This window comes from Camelus ferus, chromosome 16, assembly GCF_009834535.1.
Source record: "Camelus ferus isolate YT-003-E chromosome 16, BCGSAC_Cfer_1.0, whole genome shotgun sequence".
In the NCBI taxonomy this organism is placed as follows: Eukaryota; Metazoa; Chordata; class Mammalia; order Artiodactyla; family Camelidae; genus Camelus; species Camelus ferus.
Genome location: NC_045711.1, coordinates 990,577 through 1,015,674, shown reverse-complemented (window position 1 = coordinate 1,015,674; position 25,098 = coordinate 990,577). Strand labels below are relative to the sequence as shown.

At 47.4% G+C, this 25,098-nt stretch overlaps 1 protein-coding gene across 2 annotated transcripts in view; it reads right to left on the bottom strand.

Annotated features, from left to right (window-relative positions):
• Window positions 1–389: 389 nt before the first annotated feature.
• Window positions 390–25,098, bottom strand: part of ZZEF1 (zinc finger ZZ-type and EF-hand domain containing 1) — a 95,584-nt gene continuing 70,875 nt past the window's right edge. Inside the window, exons 38-55 of one of the 2 annotated variants that reach the window (XM_032497948.1) lie at window positions 24,595–24,745; window positions 23,086–23,225; window positions 22,482–22,759; window positions 21,606–21,780; window positions 20,940–21,072; window positions 19,113–19,312; window positions 17,489–17,608; window positions 15,970–16,161; window positions 15,019–15,119; window positions 13,592–13,727; window positions 13,138–13,497; window positions 11,486–11,629; window positions 9,880–10,048; window positions 9,432–9,530; window positions 8,845–9,010; window positions 5,013–5,166; window positions 4,456–4,527; window positions 390–2,986 (exon numbers count right to left, since the gene is read on the bottom strand). In XM_032497948.1, coding sequence (XP_032353839.1) covers window positions 2,906–2,986; window positions 4,456–4,527; window positions 5,013–5,166; window positions 8,845–9,010; window positions 9,432–9,530; window positions 9,880–10,048; window positions 11,486–11,629; window positions 13,138–13,497; window positions 13,592–13,727; window positions 15,019–15,119; window positions 15,970–16,161; window positions 17,489–17,608; window positions 19,113–19,312; window positions 20,940–21,072; window positions 21,606–21,780; window positions 22,482–22,759; window positions 23,086–23,225; window positions 24,595–24,745 — 2,871 coding nt within the window. In that variant the 3' untranslated portion in view covers window positions 390–2,905. The remainder of the gene's footprint in view (window positions 2,987–4,455; window positions 4,528–5,012; window positions 5,167–8,844; window positions 9,011–9,431; window positions 9,531–9,879; window positions 10,049–11,485; window positions 11,630–13,137; window positions 13,498–13,591; window positions 13,728–15,018; window positions 15,120–15,969; window positions 16,162–17,488; window positions 17,609–19,112; window positions 19,313–20,939; window positions 21,073–21,605; window positions 21,781–22,481; window positions 22,760–23,085; window positions 23,226–24,594; window positions 24,746–25,098) is intronic. The other variant, XM_032497949.1, reaches the window with a different exon arrangement.

Below are 25,098 nucleotides of genomic sequence, written 5' to 3'. Positions count from 1 at the left end.
TCTCGGCTGGCTGCATGCATGTCCTGTGAGCTTACCAGAGGTGAAGGATGTGCAGCGTGGGTTGCGGTGTCTGGCTGGAGAGGAGCCGACTGGGGAGACAGCATGTGTGTGTGCAAACCTCTGAGTGGCTGTGCAGAGGTGCAGGCCCAGGAAGCAGGGCCTGAGCACAAGCTCGAGGGGAGGGGTGTCTCCTGCAGGGCTGTAGTCAAGGTGGGAGGTGCAGCGGGGAGGGGTTTCGGCAGCTAAGAACCTTTCTGATTACTTTCCACCTGAGGGCCTTGAGATTCTAGAAATTCCATCAGTTCTGCTTGGTTGAAACTCCAAGTAGTATCTTCACAAAAAAGACAGGAGGCGAAGGAGGAAGAAAAAAAAAAACCACACACAACTACTTTTTTGTATAGAATTTGTACAATATATTTCTCTTCATTTGCATATTTTACCCACAACTTAACATCCTTTTTACAGGCTGAACTCACTCAGCTGATATAATCAAAAGTCTTTCAACCAAATAAGAAAAATTCAAAATCGTAAACCCGTAAGAAAACAAATTAAAAACAATGATGAAAATAAGTCACTCCTCATTAGGAACAGCGTCTGTCTGTACAATATACATGGTTTGGAACAGATTTCTTTATAGATTAGGCACATGTTTCCACAACACCTCATTCCTATCAGTTTTATCTCATTTCAGGCAGTCCTGCCTCCTAAGAAGGATCAAAGGGATGTGGGTCTGAATGGAGCTCGCTCTTTCCATGCTGCTGGCCCTGCTAGGGACCCAGGGAGCGGGTCCTGGCTCAGCAGTGCCACCCAGTGGCCGGAAGCAGAGGCGGGTAGGAGGCAGGGGTGCTGGCCCGGCAGGGCTCTGCGTGGAGAGAGCAGCAGTTGTGCAAGAAGGGAGAGCTTAGGCTGGTTCTATCCAAACTGAATGCGCAGAGACCAGAATAACAAGGGCGGTGTACAGAGAGAAGCTATGAGGAGTCCAGCATTTAGTTCCAGTCTATCTTCCTGGTGGGAGGATGCAGTGTCACCCTGCCCTGCCCGTCTGTCCCTGCATTACTGTCTCTGCGGTACAGAGGGGCATGGGTGGCAGGCGAGGGGGAGCAGTGAGTGCACCGTCTCTGTGTCTACCTTCGGGGCAGCCCATCAGTGAGCCTGAGCCCAGGGTGGGGGCCTCTCCTCCCAAGCCGGGCACTTCTCCGTGATCTCCCTCCTCACTGCGAGACCCACCCAGGCCTGGGTGGGACGGAGCGTGGGACCTTCTCTGGGGATGCGGGCAGAGCAAAAGATGAGAAAGGGGTTTCTACCAGGCCGCAGAGCCCGTCTACTCACACCCCAACACCACGGGAGACCGGGTGCCTTGCCAACGTCAGGGCGATGGGCTTTAGGGTCACTGGGTTTCAGGACCTGCTCTGTCTGCTTCTGTCTCCTTTGAATTCTCCCTGTGATGACGGCTCCACATGCAGCTTGGGGTGGGGTTAAGAACCCAGTTCTAGGGCTGCAGCAGGTCACTGTACCTTGGCTCCTGACCCAGAAGGCAAAAGTGATCGTGCAGTTAGGTGTTCCCGGGACCTGCAGTCTTGGGCCCTGCAGAGGCCACGGCAGTGCTGACCTGCTCAACTTGGCCCTGGCTACGAGGAGCCTTCCGTGGGTTCGTCCCTGTGTGTGGGGACATGGTTGGGCCCGGGCCCCCACCCTTAAATGGGAGCTGCCTCAGACATTCTTCAAGCGATGTGTCCCACTGAGGCTTGTCCACAGCCCACATGCCAACCCAGCCTCATACCCCAAAGCCTGGCTTTGGAAGCAGAATACAATCAGCACTTCAGGGCAAGACTACAGCCATAAAAAGGAGAGGCGGAAAACAGTGTTCATTCGCCTAACGCAGTTACTGCTAGACCCGTGACAGCCCAATAACCGCGGAGAGTCCCAGAGGAGGACGTGATGGTTACCACGACCATGGAGCAGAAATAAAATCATCATGTGTTTTGTTTGTTTGTTTGTTTGACTTCTAAAATAAGATCTCCTCTGACAACACTTCCAGTCTTTAGATACAGAAGCTAAAGAGTCGTCTTCAAGTTTCACACAAACCAGTCTATCCCCTTGAATGACCGACCCACTGGTCATGCCCCCGAGGCCCTCTCAAGGGAGTCAGTGTGGTTCTTTCTAAAAACATGAGGTGGAAACTGAAATATGTTAAAACAGCAACTAAAAAATCTGTGGACGTGCTGGGAGCAGTGCAGGAGTGGACACCACGGCGGCCCCGCTGGCTGTCCCACAGGGCACTTGTTCTCACCGAGGGTTCCTCTGGGATGGCCGTGGCTACACAGGGGAGTAGCGCGGCGGCGGGTCCCGTACCGAACGCAAGGGACCAGGTGGCCCGCCAGGAGGGGCTCTCACCAGTTTTGGTTTGGATTACCCAGTCTCCAGAAGCAAAAGCAAAACAGGAGCTCCCAGGCCGGCCGCTGCTGCTGGAGGTTCCGCTGAGAAAGGCAGCTCTGGGCAGACCCTGCCTTCCCCTGAAGGGCAAGTGCATGCAGTCTCAGCTCCACAGACAGAGCCCTTTCCTGAGCGGCTGCGGCCAGGTTTTCCCGGGGCTGCGGCTTCTGCAGGGACAAGCCCTGGGGAAGGCTGGTCTCTGAACGACCTTCTCGGGGGCCTGCTGCCCGCCTTTCTGAATAATTCTGCACTGCTCTGCTTATTCTCACGTGCTGTGGTATGCACGGGTGCCTCGCCTGTGACACGGGAGGTTCTCGGAGATGTGGCTGCTTGGCATTTGAGTTGGAGTGGAAAAGGGAGCTCAAGGAGAGCCGGGCACCGACGCCGCAGGAATCTCCCTGAACGAGTTTAGGCATCTGCTCTGAGATCCTTGCGGACAGATTAGCTAGTTCCATGCACGCCGCACCAGGGGCTAACACTCGACGTTCCAGAGGCGGGTGGCCTTGTTTGGGTAGTTGATGGCCAGGCTGATAGCAGCAATGTTCTGCAGAGCCTGTGGAGGGAGGAAGGGTCATCACCAACGTCTAGAACCTTTCACCTGCTGGGTCATTAAGTGCCAACAGAACAAGACCCTCAGCTGAACACCTGAGGAGGGGTGGGGGAGGCAGCCACAAGCCAGATGTGGTTCCCCTCACCTGGGGGACCACAGTCTAGGGTGAGACAAACCTAACGAGACCGCATGAAATGCCACGTGTAAGGGAGAAATCACCACGGCCCCGAGAGAGGGGCAGGTGCAATGCTGGGGCTCAGAGGACACGTCTGCAGGGGGTCTGGGAAGGTGCTTTAGGGAAAGGGAACAGCAGCACAAAGGAGCAGAAGGGAAGAAACCAAAAGCCAGTGGCGGTGCCGGGAGGCACCTGTTAGGAGGGGAGGAGTTTTCACTCTGCCTACAGGTCTCAGGAAAATTCACACAAACCCTTCTGCAATGGATGGGGGATGCCTGCTTCTAAGCAGGCGCTCCGAGCCTTTCTTGTGGGAGGACCGTATGTATGCTCACTGAGAAAACATGCCAGGAACAGAGTGCAGGGCTCTGGCTGGGAGTCCCAGCTGGATGCCCCATCCTGTGTGACCCTGGAACAAATCTCTCCCTTCTCTGAGCCTCAGCGCCCCTATCCATCCACTGTGGGGGCTTAGACCACATGCTCCACAATATTCAAGGAGTCAGTGAGCCTGGGGGTCCCCCAGGCCCTTTCAAGGGCTCTGCATCATGAAAATCATCTTCACAATAATACCGAGACAGTATTTCACCTTTTTCACTTTCACATTCTCACGAGTATACAGTGAGTTTTCCAGAGGCTAATGTGTGATAACATAACAACTGAATGCAGAAGCGGGTATACAGACAGAGCTGTCTTCTATGAAGGCAGGTGTTAAAGAGAGCTGCAAAAATGAACACAATGCTACCCTTCTCAAAAATTATTTTGTTTTGAAAAATACAGTTGCTTTTCACAACTGTAATGTTAAGTGGAATGAGTTTATTTTAAAAAATAAATTGACAAATAAGTTTAACATTTTAATTTCCAATTGATTTCTAAATTTAAAATCTAATTTTACTTCTAATGGTATTTATGAATATATATAATGCACGTAAACAAAAGCTTTTTGGGATCCTCAGTAATTTAAAAGTGTAAAGGGGCCCTGAGACCCGACAGCTGTCAGGAGTTCTCCTACCAGGGAAGAAAGTTACATCCAGAAATATCTGAAATCTAACTCTATGGAAACTTCAGGGATCGGCCAAACCGTAAATTTAAGGCACTGGTTGTTTTGGTTTAAGAGACACAAATTCTTGCTGGTGTCTCCTGACCCCACAGTTTAATATGAAAGACTCTGATAAATGGGGCTCTGCTGCAATCTCTGACACCAGCAGGAAGTGGCTGCCTCGGAACAGAGCTCCGTGTAAACCCGGGGTGGAGTCTCTGTCCCGGCCACGGGTGAGTACGGCTGCCACCGGGAGGGGGGTACCTGTGCCGCGCAGCGGAGAAGGTGGTCGTCAGTGGTTAAGGCCAGCAGGTAGTCCTGCAGCAGGCCGAGCTCCTGCGGAGAGAGCAGGGGGCAGCTGTAAGAGACCGCCCCCCTAGAGGACTTCGCCCCAGCCACGAAGGAGCAGGAGTTGGGGAGCCAGGCGCCCTGACCCACCCGCAGCCGCCTCGTGTATACAACGCGAGGGTAATCTCATGGTCAATGAGTCTGTTGTGCTGAGGGGAGGGAAAGGAGGAGGAAGAAGGACCTACCAGTTTATTTCCCCAAACTTACTGTGGTCAAGGGCCAGTCAAGGGCAGGTTCCCCTTGGCGTCAGGCCTAACCAAACAAGCGACACTGGGGTGGACTCAAGGGTTCCCCGGGGCAGGGGAGAGGGGATGCTGGACTCCAGGCCATGCTGGCCTCCCTGAGCAGGTCTGCTGAGACCCCATGACACCCCAGGGCTCGCAGAGGGCTGTGATCTGAGGCCTGGCTCTGGCCCCGGGCAGCGGAGGAAGCAGAAGCCTGGAAGCCGGTGGGGAGGCAGGGCAGGCCCTCACCTGGGCGCGGTTCTCGGTGACGAAGAAGAGCTCGGTGAGGGCGCGGTGCAGGGGCAGGAGGATGCCGGGCTGCGTCACGTCCTCAAACAGGCTGTACTCCATCTGGGTGAAGAGCTGCCACAGGGGCTTCAAGAGCGTGAGGTCACAGAGGTCACTGTGGGAGGAGGGGGTGGGTTTGCTGAGGGCAGCTGAGGGGAAATGCAGCTCCAGCGTCTGCCCCCCACATCTAACAAGGTCAGTACACGACAGTCCCCGCCTCCCCCAAACTGCCCAACATTCCCCAACGGCAGATCAGAAAAGGGGCAGAACCTCAACTTCAAACCAGGACTCCGAGAAAAAGGAGGTCCCGAGGCACGTTCACGCAGATCAGCTGCACGTCTTTAAAAATGGTTGTTAGAAGAACTTCAATGGCAGTGGGAAAATCTCAAGATAATGTTCAGTGGAAAAGAGCAAGATATGCAACATAAAGTGTAAAAATTTTAAAACTGCATATATATTATTGCGTGACCATATTAAAAGCAACAGTAAACGAACGTGCCCAAAAAATGTTATCAGGGGCTGTCCCTGTCAGTTTTCTAAATTTTCTACAATGCTCATTTGCTTTAATAATCAGAGAAAAAAACTGATTTAAAAGATAATAGCAACTGTTGTTATGACCTCAGGCTCATAAAACACAAGAAGTACGCTTATAACGTTGCTCAGGCCAGAAATCTTTAAAGGGTAAAGCAGAACCCTTTTTATTAGACTCCTGTTGAGACTGCATTTTTTTTTCCTTAACGTTGTACTTTAATTCCAGTTCAACATCCTTCAGAGGAGAAAAATTATGATTCTGGGACTTTACATGATTTTACATATTTATAACCTTAAAATTTGCCTTTTCTTTTTAGTATGATTTTTAAAAGAATTCTGTGCATTTAAGTGTAATCTTGGAGCCAATACTTTCTCCCAGGGGAATAAGCCTTTGCAAAGTAAACAATGGGAAACCGTGGTTTGCTTTAAAGAGATAGCTTCACAACTGAGTTTTCGGGAAAGCACTAGAGTGTGAGGTAAAGGCACCTGCTCGGCTCAGACCTCCGGGAGAACCGTGGAGGTTCCCCTGCCGCCGTCCTTCCCCCAGGGGCTGCCTTGCCCCTCGGCCCCTGGGACCAAGGGGCTGCAGGAGTGTCCCTACAGGCAGGAAGGTGGGAGATGGCCAGGATTCAGCAGGAAAGCAGCCAGGAGGGCCCTCTGGCCTGAAGACAGTGGAGATGTGACAATTCATACATGTCACTCAGCTAGAGAGTGCTCACGGGATGCTGCTCGCAGAGGAACAGAACTAAACCTGTGCGCGACGTGACCCCTGATGTTTGCATGTGAGGACACGGTGGAGACAGCTAGAAAGAGAAATTAAGAAAACAATCCCATTTACAATAAATAGAGTCCAAAAGAATAAAATACTTGGGAATAAATTTAACAAAGGAGGTGAAAGATCTGTACACTAAAAACTATAAAACACTGATGAAAGCAACTGAAGAAGACACAAGTAAATAGCAAGATATTCTGAGTTCATGGATTAAAAGAACTAATATTGTTAAAATAGTCATAGTACCCAAGGCAATCTACAGCAATCCCTATCAAAATTCCAATGGCATTTCCCACAGAAATAGAAAAAAAATCCTAAAATTTAAATGGAACTACAAAAGACCCTGAATAGCCAAAGCAATCTTGAGAAAGAAGAACAAAGCTGGAGGCATCACACTCTCTGATTTTAAACTACACTACAAAGCTGCAGTCATCAAAACAGCATGTTGGTATTGGCATAAAAAAAGAAATATAGATCAATGGAAACAAAAGAGAGCCGAGAAATAAACCCATGAATATATGTGTTTAATTTTTGACAAGGCACCAAGAATATGCAATGAGGAAAAAATATTCTCTTCAATAAATGGTGCTGGGAAAACTGGATATCTACATGCAAAGGAATGAAACTGGACCCCTATCTTATACCATACATTCAAGTCTTCAGCCCATTTGAGTTGACTTTTGTGTAAGTCCTAAAACTATAAAATTGTTAGAAGAAAATGTACGGGGTAAGCTCCTTGACACTGGTTTTGGCGATGATTTTTTAGATTTGATATCAAAAGCAAAAATAAACAAGTAGGATTACATCAAACTAAAAAGCTTCTGTACAGCAAAGGAAACAGTCAACAGAGTGAAAACGCATACTATGGAACGGGAGAAACTATTTGCAAACCACATATCTGATAAGGAGTTAATATCAAAATATACAAGGAACTCATACAACTAAATAGTAAAATAACCCAATTTAAAAAAAATAGGCAAAGGACCTGAATAGACATTTTCCCAAAGACATACAAGTGGCCAATGGGTACAAGAAAAGGTGTTCGACATCACTAATTATCAGGGAAATGCAAATCAAAACCACAGCGAGATATCACCACACCTGTGTTAGGATGGCTACTATCAAAAAGAGATAACAAATGCTGGCAAGGATGTGGAGAAAAGAGAGAACCCTTGTACAATGTTAGTGGGAATGTAAATAGCATAGAGGTTTCTCAAGAAATTAAAGGTGAAGCTGCCAAATGATCCAGCAATCCCACCTGTGGGTATATCCAAAATAAATAAAATCATTACCTCAGAAAGGTAACTCTACTCCTATGTTCACAGCAATACTATTCAAAATAGCCAAGTGTCTGTCGATGGATGAATGGGTAAGAAAAACGTGGCATATAGATACACAATGGAACATTATTCAGCTATGAAAGAGAAGGAAATCCTGCCATTTCAGACAACATGGATGAACCTGGAAGGCATTATGCTAAGTGAAATAAGCCAGATTAAAAAAAAAACAAAAACACTGCATATCACTTACATGTAGAATCCCCAAAAAAGTCAAACCCATAGAAACAGAGTTAGAATGGTGGTTACCAAGGGCTGGGAAGTGGGGGAAATGGGGAAAACTGGTAAAAAGGTATAAACTTCGGTTACGAGATGCATAAGGTCTGAGGATCTACCATACAACATGGTGACAACTGTTGACAATAGTGTACAATACCATAACGCACAGTGGAAATCGACAATTCCACAAGAGTGAAATGTATCAGTTAACTTGACTGTGGGAATCCTTTCACAGTGTATAACTGATATCAAATGATTACATTCTATACTTTAAATACATCACAATTTTATTTGTCTATTATACCTCAATAAGGCTGAGGAAAAAAAGGAACTAAACTAATTCTAAAATTTATACGGACTGCAGTATCAAATAGCCAAGTCGATCTTGAAGATGAAGAGGCAGGAGGAAGCATTTACACTGCTAGATAGCAAATCTGTTATAAAGCTACAATATTTAAGACAGTGTGGTGCTGGCACAAAGATAACAAAAAGACCAGCAGAACAAAAGCAGCCAGACATGGATCCCCCCCCCCAGACGGACACCTTCTCTGTGACAAAGACGGCATAGGGTGTGGTGAGAGGAAAGGCGGTCTTTAGAGTCAAATGGAGACCCACGTGAGAAAAAACTAATCTTGACCCCCTTCCCTTCACATTATGTGTGAAAATTCATTCCACGTGGACTGCTGCACTAAATGTGAAAACAAAAAACCAGCTTTATCTTCATGACCCAAGGTCAAGTAAGGCAAGAAATTCCTAAACAGGACAACAAAAGCATCTGCATAAAGGAAATGACCGATGAGCTGAAGACATAATAATTAGAGACTTCTTTCATCAGAGAAACCGCTAACAGAGTGAAACAGCAAGCCCTGAAGTGGGAGGAGAGATTCGCAACACAAACACCCAGGAACAGACTCGTATCAGGAAGGCAGCTCACCTGTGGGTGCAGCATCGCATGATCCTCAGAAGTAGGTGGATGGCTTTTAACCGCTGATGACCTGTCTGGCGACAGGCCACGCCCACCATCCACTCCCAAATTTTGGCCAATGGGAGGTGCGGCACAACTCTTTCCTCTGACAACATCTGCTTCAAAATCTCAAATCCTGGCAGCCCCGACAAAATAGAGATATTTTTAAAAATATACTCTGCTCAAGTTTTAATAAATAGGAAGAAACCACTGGGATCATTTAAATTTTGCCTGAAATTATGCGTTTTGTAAAAGCAACATAGGAAAAACATTTTCGTTTCCTCCTTTTTACAAAAGGCCCTGGCAAATTCTAACAGAATGAGCATCTTTTCTAGGTCCTGACAGATGGCTCCTCTATCTGGCCATTTAAATTACAACTAGCCAACTCTAGCCCATTCAAAAGTGACCCGCGTAGGGCTTGGAAGACAAATTTGTGGAAGTCACAGAGAAGAACACGTGCTTTGATTTTTAACAAAGACCAGTGACATAACAGTACCTACACTTGCAGAGTGTACCGGGCAGAGAGATCGTGCAAACAGAAAGACCAGAGCACACACCTGTCTGGAATCGCCCCAGGTGTCCAGCCGTCACGGTGAATTTGTAGCCCCACTCAGTGTTGCTCATGTCGGAGGTGAAACGGTAATACAGAGTATCCCCTAGAACACGTGAGAATCAGAGACAGGTCAGGACACTGCAGCAACAGGGGAAGGCAAGTGAGGGGTTTCTGTTCCTACGAAACAGATCAAACCCAGTTTTTAAATCCTCCAACAATTTCCTTTCTCAGTATTAAGTTTAAATACTTGGGGGGAGGTATAGCTCAGTGGTAGAGTCCATACTTAGCATGCACAAGGTCATGGGTTCGATCCCCAGTATCTCCGTTAAATAAGAAATAAATAAATAAACCTAAGTACTCACCTCCCCCCCCCAAAAAAAAACCAAGCAAACAAAAATAAAAAAAAAAAACTTAATGTTGAGAGTCTATATGACTGAGTATTCATTTACTACCGGGAAGCTCAAAATCTTTCCACTTCTGCTGAGACCCGCTGAAATTGTGTCGGTCCTGCTGAAAGTCACTGCTGCTGGACATGGCGAGCTCGTCGCAGCCCTCCTCTGTGTTGCACTGAGAATCAAATTTGATCGAGAGGTAGATTGCACCAGGAATGTGAACTTTATCCTAGGAGGGGAAACAAGGCTGTCATGGCTGGCCACCGGACTGTTCACTGGGGCCTTCCTCATGCCAAGTCCTGCCGCTGAAACTGGGCCTGTGGGAGTGAGTGAGGCCCAGCCCTGGCCTCTGGGAGCTCTCAGCCCAGCAGGGCTGGGGAGCAAGAACACGGGCCGTGAACACACGGGAGGGTCACTCCTCTAGACTGGGCACCGCCTTGAAGGAGGGGAGGGGAAGTGAAGGCAGAAAGAGTCCCTGGAAGGGGACGTTCAGGTTGCCTGAAGATTGAGGAGGACGGGAGGAGCCTGTCAGGGAGGAAGATCCGGATGGCAAGAGGCAGGTGAGGGGGATGTGAGCACGGGGGGTGCGCTTCAGGCAAAGGAGACAGCCCTGGAAAGTCTGACACGTTCGGGGAAGAGCAAGGAGATGGGTGTGTATGAGGTAAAGGGTGGGCTTTGTGTGCTTGGGAGGTGGGGGCAGGGGTGATGTGACTGTGGAGAGACTGGGGACAGATCTTGAAGGCCTTGTGTGCTAAAATGAGGTGATCAGACTGTCTGGACTGCAGGGGGAGCCCCGGGAAGGTCTCAAGCAGGAGAAAGCCCAGATGAGATGTGGGCTGCAGCAGGGCTGGTGGGGCCAGGGATGGTCAGCAGCAGTGGGGGTCAGTAAGGAGCAGTGAGAGGGACCCAGAAGTGGAGGAGTCAGGGTGGTGAAGGGAAGGGGAGCCCTCTGAGGCAGAACTCTGCAGCTCTATGTGGGGCCAGGGGATGGGGACAGACACCAGGAACACGGGGAGGGAAGAAGCTTGGAAGGAAGAGAGTGAGGAGGTTTATATTTCTGCAAAACAAACCTTCAGCTGAGCAAAAATCATGTTCTAGATTAGTTTCTCTGTCACCTACCACTCCTGCTGTAAGGTGTCAGCCACTCGGAAGCTACGCCTGGCCAGCTCCAACATTTTGTAAAGAGCAAAGAGTTGCAAGTGGCACTAGGTCAATGAGAATAACTGAGGCCACCCTACGCCTGCCTCACCCAAACTCCTGCCTCTCCACCCAGGTACAAAGGGAAAAGATGCGGTTTTCCCGTTCTGGGTAATTAAACAAAGGGGTGGGGGTCTCCAACGTGTGGCCAGGTCATTAGGACATGGACAGAGTGAGGGACTCGCTCCAAGGAGCTTGCTGCAGGAAAAGTAAACTCTTCCCCAGGGCCAGGTGGCCAGCTGTTTTCTATTAAAACAAGGTCAAGAGAAGAGAGGACTTGTTTGTACAGAATCCTGGGACTGGCTTCAGGGAGGCAGATTGCTGCTGAGACTAAGGAAGCACTTTCTAGGCCAGGTCTGTCCCCGGGAAAAGAGCTGCTGTGGGAGTTGATGAGATTCATGCAACCCTTGCGGGCCCTGCCAGCCACACGCCCTGAGGCTGGGCGAGTCCGGCCGACCCCGGATCATACCTCGAAGTTGGTGTTGTTGTTATATGGGTGTTTCGACTCCCTCACTTGCACCTCCATTCCCGGCTCCTCCATGAACTGGCAGGCAGTCAGGGCCATTGTCCCCAGCATGTTTTCTCGGCAGCCTCGGAGCACCTTCTGCAGGATCTGGCGGCACACAGGCAGGGAACGTCAGGGCCGGCCAGTGGCAGGGCCACAGAGCTGCCCATCGGGAAGAAGGGAAAGTCTATTTCAACCCAATGCCCACCCAAAGGGGCTGGCATCTTCCTGGACCCGACGCCACCCCCAAAGCCAACCCCATCAGCCACTTCTCACTGGAATGGGCCCTTGCTGTAAATCAGGATGCTGCAGTCCCTTTGGGACACCACCACTTCAAGGAGGTCTAATAGAACCAATCAGACACGTTCCTGACCCCGAAGATCTGAGCCTGGCAGCGGGGTGGACGTACAGATGAGTGAGCTGCAGAATTAGGAGCTCCACGGGGCAAGAATGGGGGAGGACATGTTTGAGAAGGGGACCAGCAGGGGCAAAACTGCTCCCTTTTCCTCTTCCGAATGAGAAACACGGCTACAGCACACCTTCCCAAGTCTCCAAGGCCACGAGGCTAGGAAAGGACCTAGGGGACTGAGAAACCAGTGTCTTCAGATGGGCAGATTTAGGACTAGAGGATAAGTTCACTTGCTAAGGAATCCCCAAGTACTGCATGTGTGTGTGAGGGTGTGTGAGGGTGTGTGAGGGTGGCAAGGGGACATGGACGAAGAAGAAGGCAGCAAACGTGGCTCATTTGTGCACCTGGAAACTGGGAAGTTGGTGACAAAACTTTGTAGTTCAGCTAGAGGCCATGCCCAGGGCTCCCGAGTTCTGCTACGTGGGCCTCTTGGTTCTACACGGCAGGAGGTGGAAGAGATGCTTCCAGCCCTGTGACAGTTTGCTAACCCTGTACCACTCTTAAAGACCAAGTTGAAGATTTGATTTAAAAACAGAACAAAAAATGGTCTCATTTGTCAAACTGAAACTTAAAAATTAGAGCGCTGGACTTAAGAGAATGCACAGACTCTGGGGAGACCCCATATCTGCCACCCAGGAGCTGGGAGCCTCGGACAAGGCTTCGGGGCTTGACTTCTTCACCGACAAAACTTTCTCCAGGTCACAATGTAACACGGGGGTAAGTGCTGGCAGTGTCTGGGGTGGATATTCCAGAAACAATGGTTTAAAACAGAAGACACAAACCTTCCTGGAAGGTTTCCTGTATTACAGGAACAGGCTGTCAGAATCGTAATTAACCCTGTCCCCTGGACTTCACATTATGTGAGACCCTAGGGGACATGAAAAGAGACAGGCTAGCAAGGAGAGTTAAACTTGTAAGTGTGAAAACGAAAAAGGAAACTGTCAGGGCGGGTTTTGTGGGGTCGTTACTTCAAATACTTTGAGCACCAAGTCTGTGTAGGCCGGGAGCTCGGCTCCAGGCCAGTTCTTGGGAGCGCTCAGCAGGGACCCGACCCCGCCTTCATTGCATTCACATCTGTCCGGGAGCCACACAGTCACCTCAGTCCAGGAAGGCACTCACTAGAGGAAGCCTGTTCAAGGCCCCGAGGGGGTGGGGGGACGCTGAGACGCAAAGGAGGAGCGAGAGGGCTGAAAGTGCAATCAGTTACCTTCTCCCACTGGTGCTTTTCTTCCAGCTGCATGAACATGTCCAGAATGTAGGTCATGTGGGCAGGGCCGCTCAGCTCCAGGATGTCCTCGCTCACCGGCACGTGCCCGGGCCACTCGGCGAGCAAGGACGCGAGCACGTGGCGGGCGTACAGGACGGCCGTGGCCTCGTTCACGCGGAAGAGGTAGTCCCGCACGGCCCTCTTGCTCTTGCAGTTGAGCTCCTTGTGCAGCAGGGCGGCGCTCTTGCTGCGCCGCTGCTTGGCGTAGCTCTGCTGCAGCTCGCTCTCCGTGCTGGAGATCAGCTTCTGGGTCACGGGGTTTGCCTCGGCAGTGGCCTGCTCGCAGCGTGCGGGCCGGGACTGGAAGCCCAGAGAGCACCGTCACAGAGGCCCGGCCTTCTCACAACGGGGTGGGGTGGGGGCAGACCCTTGGTTCCCAGCTGGGGCCACGTACCAAGCAGGGTAAGATAATCATGTCTGTATCCACGGCTTTGGCGTTCTGCTCGTCCAGCCTCAGACTCCTACTAGGCTGCCACCTCTGAGCCAGGGTCCGGATCCTTTCATCCGTGGTGAGCTCGTCTCCATCAAACCTGAGGACAGGCAGGGACACAAAGTTGGGGACATGAGTTACAGAAAGGTAAGATTTTAACCGGCAGTGAAATGTGTCAGAAGTGCTGATCAGAGTTATGCTCCTGTTACTTCGCAGTTACACATCATGTTCCATTATTTCCCAAACTAGATTCACGGCGTTCTAGTCATGCGTGCAGAGGTGCGCCCAGGGCAGAGATAAAAAGGGTCCATTCTCCTTCTCTTTTAGAAACAAAGTTCCCTGGAGTTGTAGTCAGAGACACAGCTAGAGACACCCTCCACCCCTGCCGCCACCCCGGAATTAGATGTAGCGACACGACTAGGTTCATGCCAACCAGAGGCTGGTGAGGCAACGCATGCCACTCCCGGAGCCTGCCCTCCAACAGCCGGGTTACGGAGGGGCTCCTGTCTCCACCGCCCCCCTTTCCTCTGAGCTGGAGAACAGAAGTGGTGTGGTGTGGGGAGCCAGCTCTGATGACACAGATGAGGACAACACCTGTGGGGCACGGGGTCACTTTGTGAAGCAGGCTGCCCACCCACGCTGGGCTGCTGCCTACCTCTGGACCGTTCCCTGAGAGGAAAAGCAAAGTCTGTCTTCTTTGACCATGGTGTTCTGTGCCCCACCTGATGAAACACTGCTTCATCTCACAGAGGATGTGAGGCAATAGACAAGAAATTCAGAAATATGAAATAATAAAAGAAAAGAAAAATTAAATTGGAACTGGATATAAATTAGAATAGGAAGTCAAAACTAGGCTGTGGAGGATGGAGGAAGAGATTAGCTGCAGGTATACACAGTCCTCCCCAAAATTAAGAGCTGGGCCCAAGAACTAGCTCTGAATTTCCTGGTCAGAAGGAGGGGAATATTGTTAATTTTATAATAATCCTTAGGGAAAAACATAAAAATAATGTAAAGAAGTGAAAAAGCAAGCAAACAAAAGAACACTTTTGACCAGAATGTACCAGAAGCTCCTGCTCTGCACTGTCTCTCTGGGCTGCCACCTGAGGGAACTTTGGTGCCTGAGGCCATCTCTGCACCCATAATGAGTTTACTCCAAGAGGACGACTGCAAATGTCAATTCTTCCTAAAGGAGCACAGCTCAAAGATGAGCCGTGTGATGTAGTGCTGTCAGCTTTCGTGTCGCTTTATGAAGGACTGAAAGTAAAGTTCCCTGCTGCTCCTTGGCCTTTCAGGAGTTTTTATGCAGATCTTGTTGGCAGGTGGTAGACAGAGTCCTGCCCCCACTTGTTCCCTTGCTCACTACACTTCGGCTGCATCTAAACGTCCCTCACCTCTTCTGAACCTCCAGGAAGAAGGAGTCAGTCCTCTTCATCTGCAGTTCGTATATGGCCCGGAGAATGTGCAGAGGGGCATTGAGGGCGTCGTGAGCCATCTGGAGGCCACAGGCAGGAAGTAGAAGAGAGACAATTAGAAATGCTTCAACACATTATTGATAATCTGAACTCAAAAGTGATAAAAGAATTATTTTCTAAAGCTACCGCAAGTATAATTTAAGAACATCATTTGGTTGCATCATGCATGTGAAATTATAGTCCCTGAAACATGGATTGTAAAACCTGCATTACTATTATACATTCAAAGGAAAAGATAAAACATGGGAACCCCACCCCCCAAATCACACCAACAAAATGCAATGCTAACAGTCAATGATTTCTCAAACTGCATTCATTGCTAGCTTCTCTGTAGTGGCTGCCTTGCACTCAAGTCTGACAACTGGCACATAAATCTAAGTACTAGACTTTCTTTTCATGTTTTTAAAAACTGTACTTGCTTTCCTAACACCCACCCTATTATACTCTGTTTCCTCTTCACATAGTTAGACCCTTTGAAGTCCAAGCCCTCGGCCATTTTCACATCATTCTGAGGAACAGTGGATTATCCAGGGAAAGGAAGAGTATGTCTGAGAAACTGAGGACAGACTGTCACTTCGGGGTTTATGGATGGGCTTGAAGTTACATGCAAAATTTTACACGAGTATTTGCATGTGTATTTTATGGGAGAAACGATCTAAAGCTTTTGGGTCCATGACCATCCAACGTTAAGATCTCCTGCTGTGAGGGCTTTCCCATCCTTCAGTGAAGACAGACTGAGTCTTCAGGAGGTGCGTTCTCAGGACATCAGACTGAAGCATTTTCATGTGGAGGTTAAAACACAGTCCAAGCCAAAGAGAAGCCATTTCTTAGAGCCCCTTTCTCAATCCACACCATGACCCAAGAACGTACCAAGAAACATATCCTAGTGGGCTCGTCCAGGCTTTCGAGAGGGTCCAGCTTTTTCTGCTCTGGCTCCCCAGGGCTGCTGGCTGGCCGTTCCACCTCCTCCTCCTGGTCTCCCCGCTCATCCAGCTCCAGCTCCCCATGCTCAGCCAAAGTGCTGATCTCTTTTTTTGAGGAGTATAGCATGATGGACAAAATCTACATAGACAGAAAATCAGGCAGGGCAGGAACATGAGTGTTTAGTGGGTGAGAAGATCTTCAACCCTCAAAGGGTAGAAAATATTTGACATAACTTTTTAAAAGACATCAGAATTCACAAAAAGAATGTAAAATTAGAAAAGAAATATGAAAGCATGTTAGATTGTACTTATAATCAAAGAAATGCTAATTAAAACTACAAAGGACCTTTGCATTTATTAACTTTGCCACTGACAGTGTAAGTTGTTGTCATCCTTTTAGAATTATTTTGGTGAAATGTAAAGAGCTATACAAATGTTCGTAACTTTGACCCCACAACCTGTCTTTTAGGAATAATGTAAAATATGTAAAAAGTTATATTCATGATATAGTCAATGAAGCATTAATAATGGCAAAAAAACTGAAATCCAACTTTATGTATCCTATATAGCCATTAAAAATGGTGGTTATGAAAAGCAACCTAGAAAAACAGCCATCATATAACCTCAATTTATTTCAATACCATGTTCACTGTACAATCTAAAGCTACATATATAATATAGACACAGAAGGGAAAAATTAGAAAAAGGAACACAAAATACTAATGATAGCTGTGTTCAGGGGGTGAAATTCTGAGTTTTGCTTTGCTTTCTATTTTTCAAATTTTCTGAATATAAAAAATTTTTTAATTTAAAATATTTCATAAAGAACAGGAGCTCACATGCTTACTGGGTTATCCATTAATACGTTTCAGTATGTTTTTCTAAAACCTAACCGAATCCTCTTGTGGCCACTGAGAGCTGTTTCTTGGAGTTCAGGCCTCTGTGTGACTGAGACTGGCTGGCTGACCCCCTTCTACAAAGCAATGGCCTTTTCTGACCTACAGCTGGCACCTGGCACAGAAACGCCGCAGGAAACCACAGTAATTCCACTAGGAAAAATCGAAGGCCAACAAGGAGTAGTAATAAAATAAAAATTATCAACTAAAACCCTACATAAAATAAACTTAACTCAGGACAAATTTAGAAATGGATTTAGTTCCTTCAGCTCAAAGGAACTTTAAAAGGAAATAATAATTCAAGGGCATACTTTATTACCATGATATAATGGTCAACCATGTGTTTCCATAAAATACTCCTCTTCCAATATTCTTTGAACAAACATCAAATTCATTCTCCCTGACAGGGAGGACAAGTGTCCTAATTTTTATTTCCAAAAGGGAAGACACATATAAAACACTGTTTTAATGACTGCATGGGGCAGAAGCAGCTATGACTGACTATGGTTCTGATGCCCAGGCCAGTAAACCTGCAGCAGAAGCAGCGACAGGAGTCACCCCGTCCCTTACTTCCAGGTCTCGGAGGAGCCACGTTTTACTGAAGCCGGTCCCTTTGCTGCACTTTTTCACCAGCAGCTTCAGCAAATCAGTCTGAAGGAAGGTGGCATGGGTCTCTTCAAAACCGTGAGCCTGCCCAACAGAAAAAGAAGGATTTGCAACTGTCTCAGAGTGAAGGTAAGGGTCCCTCAAGGAGGAGCACACCTCTGTCCGAGCCCATCTCAGCGAGTGGCCCAAGTTCACCTTCTGGTGAAAACTCCAGAGTCAGCAGGAAGGACGACACTCTGAACCAGAGCCATAACCCAAGTCTGTTCACTCACTGTCTAATTCATTCACCCAGCACATACTTCTGAAGCCTAGGACGTCCGGTGTGCTAAGTCCTATGCTAAGAACAGAGGTTTCATGTTCCTCTCCTGAGCTCTACCTTCCAAAAGCTTCCCGCTGCTTTATGGACCATGATTCAAGTCCCAAATCACGACTGACAAGGCCCCACTGACTCCCCGCCTGCCTGTCTCAGCTCCCTCTCTGGCACTGTCCCAAAGCCCTAGGGTGTTCTTTCTGTTCCCTGACAACAAGGCCTGCTCCTGGGCTTGGAGTTTGCTCTCTCTCGGCATGAGATGCTCTGCCCAGACTCCTTATCTATCACCCCAAATTTCACCTCCTCAGAAACGCTCTTTCTGACTCATGGTGGTTTTCCTTGCAGGCTCTTTGGTGTCTCTCTTACAGTTTAGGCCGAAAACTCCATGACAGCAGGGAACTTCTTTCTAGTTCAACACTACAAACTCAGTTCCATGTGGCACTTGGTGCTCGACAAATATTTACAGAATGAAGGATTCAAAGACAGAAATGGTCTCTGCCCTCGGGGAGTTTCTTTTTTCTTTCCTACTATAACAAAGACAATTAAAACAACAGCAGATCGTGATAAATGCCATGAAATCAACAAACAGCAGATGTGTGGTCTTATCCCTAAAACTATAAATTCTCAGGGCTGGGATCCCATCTAGTCCAACCTCCCTGTGATGCCTGAGTCCTTCCATGGCCTCCTTGCTGGTGATGCCAAACTCAAGGAACTCATGAGCTTTCCAAGTGAAATCCTTCCTTGGTGGCTAGTTCTTGGGAAGATCATCCTAAAAGTGACCCCTTCCTCCCTATCAATGCCCTCAGGTGGCAGAAGAATCATGTTCCCCAAAAGTCAGGGCTTCCCATCTACATGTCAGCCATCGCCCGGCTCCTTAACTTGTCTGCCTCCTCTCACACCAACTGTCCAACCTACCACTCAAACAACCCAAAGATATTAGCCCCCTTTATTCTTCCTATGTTGAACCAGAAGGAGCTGTGGTTCAAAAGGAAGAGGGAAACTGTTCAGTACATTTTTCTCCGCATCCTCCAAGGTTACGTGCCCATTAGGCAATAGCACCTGGTTCCACAAGGCAGTACAGAAAAATTACAGAGAACCAACTATTTGGAAAATTCTGTTTAAGTTATCCTTGTGCAAGGCCCCAACCATTTCTAAAAATAATCAAGATCGTAGGGCTAACCATCCATCGAGATCAGACGGTATTTCCTTCTAGTCAATACCCTGCAGGTGTTAAATCACAGCCAGATTCATTAGCAAATGGAAGAAGCTCACCATTACCTTTAGTGTTTTGTATAATCCTTTAAGGGCCAGGGACAGGACCCAAGTTGCTTCCACTGCCTCAGGACAATGGCTGTCCATGCTGGTCTGCAGAAGGTGACTGGCAATAAAGGCAAAGTGCTGGGAGTACTGGCTCAGCTGGGCCTGAGAGTCGCTGCATTCCTGTCCTCCTCCTTTCTGGACCAGCTGGTAGTCCTTCACTGCAGGGTGATGTCAGGCAGGGAAAGAAAGGCACAAAAAGCACAGTTAATGCTCCCTTCCTGCAGCTACCTTTCCTCCCCAGGAATGTGCCTTACTGAAGCAAGAACTGCTGACCCAAACCCACAAACCTCCCTGGCTTCAAACTTAGCCATCATATTTAAGGCCAGCTTGCAGCTGAGCACAGAAATGGTACTGGGCCACCTAACTCACCAAGCAACTGAGAAAGACAATTCACACTCCTGCTAGTCACACACACAGGTGGTCTCCAAAGGAGTTACAGGAAGTTCTTAAATACAGCACCCATGAGGTTTTGGTAACTTGGGTCTTTTCTTTATTGTTTCCTAGACTGCCCAGCCAGAGATTTATCAATTTATTTGATCTTTTCCAAGGACCAGCTTTTGGTTTCATTGATTTTTCTCTGTTATTTCTTTCTTTTTTTTTTCAGCTTCTATGATTTCTATCTTTATCATTATTAATTTCCTTATTTCTTTTTGCTTTGGGTTTAATTTGTTCTTTCTTTTTCTGGTTTCCTTAGGGGAAAGGCAACTGCTACTGCATGCTAGGTTCAGAGAAATTAAAGACGTACATTTTATAAGACCTAAATTTATCCCACAAACGAATGGAGAGGTATGCCGTGCTCCAGGTCAAAAGACTCAATATTGTTATGATGTCAGGTCTCCCAAATGGGTCTGCAGAGTCAACGCAATGCCAAACCCCCAGCAGGGTCTTTAACAGAAACTGACAAGCTGATTCTAAAATTTATTCAGAAAGACAAAGGAACTGGACTAGCCAAAACAATTCTGAAAAAGAGTGACAAAGTAGGAGGACCTGATTTCAATACTTAGTATGACTCTACAATAGTGAAGGCAAAGTATTTGAGTAAGGACAGATATACAGATTAATGGAACATAACAGAATCAATCCACAAATAGACACAAACATATGTGGGTCAGTTAATTTTCACAAAGTTGCCAAGACAGTTCAACGGAGAAAGAATAGTCTGTTCAACTAATGGTCCTAGAACAACAGCATGGTCATATGCAATAAAATAAAATAAATAAACATTAGCTTTTATATTGCAACATACATAAAAATAGCACAGACAGTACCTAATGCTGAAGCTGACTGAAAAGCAGATTATCTCAGGAGCACAACTGGGCACATAAATACTCCAGATTGTTTGGGATTTGGCAAATTAAATCAAAAGGGCACTTATGATGTGCCTTCACTGTTCTATCGATGAAACACAATGCAAAGTGACATGAATGCCATTTGACGTCACTCTACATTCATGTAGCCACCTGACTCCACCATACATTTAAATTACTTATGAGAAAACAAATGACACTGGCAAATGGAAAAACTAAATGTTTAGAACCTAAACATCTGGCTAACCAAAAAGCACAGAACCATATATACAGAGTAACAGTGTAAAAAGGGTCTTCAAATTGGTCTCAATTCAACCACATCATTTAAGAGATAAGGAAAAAGAAGTTCAGGGAGCTGTAACTTGTTTTTTAAAAAATCACACGCAGGGGCAAGAACCAAGATCTCTTCCTTGATTTTAGGGTATACAGAGACTACACAACTTCTCCCATTCTTAGAAAAAATAATTATGCTTAGGACCTGTTTTCCGCTTCCGGGTTTTGACATCGACGATCACAGCCCTGTTCTTCTCAGTAAAGTGCTTCAAGATGATCACGTTATGTGGTTCGTTGGCATTATCCATGTAAACACAGCGGGTCCCCACACAGAGGACCTGAGCATGACAAAGAGAGACAGAAAAGGCAACTCAACAGGACACAGAGCACAGCACAGTTCCTCTGGCTTGTGCTGCTGAGTCCAATAAGCACTCTAGGGTAGGGCTCTACCCATCTCTAAGTTCAGGGCCTGGCGCACGCCTGGCATAGAACTAGTTTAAGTGCTTGCTGGATGAAGCCATGTTTTCATAGTCCTCTTAGTCCCAATCAGTTGAGAGATATGAAGATAAGAAATGAGTTCAAGATTAGAAATGAGCCAAAGTGAAAAACAATTGTACCTCAAGGTTCTCTATAATTTAATATATTACAGTTAACCTATTATTCAAGGCCAAGTACTGGCTAATAAAACGGTTCAAATGGCTAAATTATTAAAAATGTTAAACAAATCACCCCATAATCTTGAATATATGCCAGTACGGTAAAAGCAAGTTATATAACTAAAGGAAAAGAACTTCCAAAGATAGATGTTACAGAGGCTGTGATGTGCATGGTGAAGATGGGAAGAGGAAGCCAGGCCTTCAGAGTGGCGCACCTGGGGGAAGCCGACCAGCACGAGCAGCGTGAAGATGTTGGTGTGCTTCAGCTGGAAAGGCAGCTGCTTGATGCAGTGGTCCGTGAAGGCGGCGATGACCTCACGCCACAGAGGGGCGCTGTTGAGTGACCGCAGGATCTCCGCCATGGAGCACGCCCAGTCCAAGCCCACCCGGCTGGAAGGCAAGAGCCCCATTAGATGTTAGCGCCCAGGTTCCAAACTCAACTCATCAGAGCTCGATATACTCCAAGGCAGATCCAGAAGCATGCTAATGAGCCATTCATTAATTCGTTCAGAAACTACCAGAATGATGCTTTCCATATAATGGTAAGTAGAGAATAAATCAAGATCTATTACTCACACTCAGTCCACAGCTATGTTTAAAAAAAAATCTCTGTAAAGGGTCACACACTCGTGCGTGCTTGTGCACACTCACAATCATGCAAAGAAAAAAAGCCTGGAAAGAAATGTATTAAAACAGCACCAGATGCACTGACATAGTGCAAGCCAGGGTGATTTTGTTTTCTTCATTTCTGTTTTCCAAATTTGGTATTGGGATTATGCTACTTTTACAATAAAAACAGATCTATTTTCTTCAACCTCAAAGCCTACATTTACTACTCTCAGGAAAAAAAAAACCAGAGTATCTATCACGAGAGAGAGTTGAATCAGCAGACAGTACCCAGGCTGCACAGCTGTTTTAATGTGGGTTTTAAAAGCACAGTTTTAATGTCGGCTGACAGCATTGCTAATAAAATGAATTCTAGTCTCACAAAAGGTTCCTGCACAGTACTGCAGCACACTGAAATTAATCAACAGCAGGACCACTGACTTAAAGAAACGAACAGCAAGCTGGGGTAGAGTGGGGGTGGCTACCTGTCCAGACACACAGCTCCCAGGCTGAAGAGCAGGTGCGTGGTCTTCCAGCCATCCGGCACGATGGAACTGTCCCCAGCCGCAAACAGGTTGTGTTTGGCTGAGAGGACCTTGGTCACTGCGGCATCTACCTCCGCTGGTAAAAGGCGGATGATTAACTGGCCGAGAAGGCCCAGGGTGAGGTGGTAGGTTTCGTTTAGGTGGCCCGCGTTTGAGATAACGACCTGAAACATGAGTGGGAGCACGTGCTCCAGGTCTATCAGGGGGACCATGGGGTCCTGTCAAAAGAGGGAGAAAAACCTGTATAATACAAATCCACATAATCACACCAACTAAACACCCATTTCCTGTACTATTTACAACTGGCCTGGTGCCAAAGGAATTGCACTGTGCCTTTCATAAATGGCACAGGTACAACTGACTGCGAAATAAACATTCTCAGGTATCAGCTCACCATCCTGCTTCTAATTTATACTCCTACCCACAGGGTACAGATGACTGCAACTAACAGCTAATTTCAGTACATGGCTTTCCAAAAATTTTTTCTATGCATAACACTCCCCACCCCACCCCACTCATTTTTTTAAAGTTGTTCGTCTCTTACCGAGTTTAAGGGAGGTAACATGGCTGCCAGTAATCCCAAAATCCTCTTCTGGGAACACTCAGCAAACACCTGCTCAGGGCTTGGAGTAACTGCCTTTTCCTCAACAGGCTTCTGAGAAGATGCTTCTGAATTTTCAGCATCTGAGTTGTGAAACATGTGTAACATCAAACATCAAACTTTCAGATTCTGCCAGGTTCTGTGTACGTATGGTGGCAAGTAAAGCACTGCACTGCCCCCTGTGAGGCTACAGAATAAAGCTGGGACTCCAGCCTGCCCTGGTCGCCCTATTTCAACATCGAGCCTGCCCTTCGAGCTCTCCCAGCCCCTCTGCCTGCCCCATTCCCCTGCTCTTTCATGCTCATAGCATTTAATTACCTTTTAACATACCATATCACTGAGATTGGTTTTTATTGCCTGCCTTCCCTTCTAGACTTTTGTTTTTTTAATGATGTATCACAAACACTTAGAAATGCTTCTGGAGCACAGCAGGTACTCAATAAATACTTCATAAGTGAATAAACTGTATGTGAACCAGGATGTCGATCCTAAGTTGGAATCAGACCAGAGTGGATTTTGATGACCTGGATTGACATGGAGTGTCAGATTGTTTTCTGGAACTTAGAGTTACACGCCCTGCAGAGAAGAGCAGCAGCCCTTCTGAGAGCTGGCCCCCCAGACAGGGCAGGATGCCAGGGCTCACCCTGCCTCCACCACAGAGCGGGCGTGTGCGAAGGATCCTGCCTCCCTGGGATGCCCTAGGAGGAGGCCGTCTCCTCAGCCCACAGCACCTCCATCTCCTGGCCCTTCGATCTTCCTACCACACAGCTGACCTTCCCGCTGCATCCCCAGGCAGGCATCTGAGGGCCTCCACAGCAGAGTGCACAGCTCCTCTCCGGTTCCCCCTTCCAGTGCTCCATGCCCTCCTTGCACACCTGCCCGAGAGACTCCTCCCTGGATTCATCTGGGGGTTCCCACTCGTGTTTTCTTTCTGCCCTGAATGTCCTTCCCCACTGCAGGTCCTAGCACAGTCAAGGTCCCTGCCCTTCTTTACAAGAGCTTTATGGGGACACAACTTGTTCCAGTTAGATTCCAATTACTGCTAATACCCACTCACACCTCTCTTCTGGACAGAGTCACATTCCATCTAAAGTTACAGTTACAGGCACCTTTGTCTTAAACCCTCCCAGACTGCCAGACTGTAAGCTCCGTGAGGGCAGGAGCTATGTGTCTATTGTCTGACTTGGTCCCTGTTTCATCCCCAGGGTCTAGCACAGTGCCTGGCACATGGAAGGCACTCAGTAAATTAGGGAGTAAGCAAAATAGGAAAGCAGGTAACATGCAGAAAAGATGGCTTTCAAAGTGTTATCAGTACCATCTGATGCAGAACTGAGAAACCGGGTACCCCCGGTGCTAGCCAATTTTAAACTGTGTGCAAGAAATAACTCAGGGCTGGGTATGCATGCATTTTAAGATGAAAGAGATCAAAAGTAACTGTCAAAGAGTCTTTACCTGGAAGTCCTGTAGGTGTGCTAGCATCTGCAGGTGAGTCTGAAATTTGAGTCTGGCATGAAGGATCCTTCATTAATGCTCCACCTTTATCTGCCTTACTTCTCAGTTTGCAATCTAAAGGTCTGACTTCCTTAGGAACATCTCTCTTCCCCTAAAAAAAAAAGGGTGATTGTAAAAGAATGAAGGCTTGTTTCTTGTAATAAAAGTTTGTTAACATAATGCAATTTTAAAAATCATTAGTCAATCAGTCTTCACAAGCTAAAATACTTCTGAATTCCATTGGACAGTATCCCTTGTTTCTGATGGTAAATCTGTACTCACTGCATCACATCTCCCAAACATCCTCCAAACGTGGCTCTGTGGGAGGCTGCAGTCACATAAGCAATGGCTCCATCACAAACCCCTAACATGCTCTATTTCTCTTTCAGAGGCCAAGTGTGCAAAGTTCTTCTCTTGGGGAAAAAGGGAAAATACAAAGGTGTGGATTTCCTTCTAGCACACCAA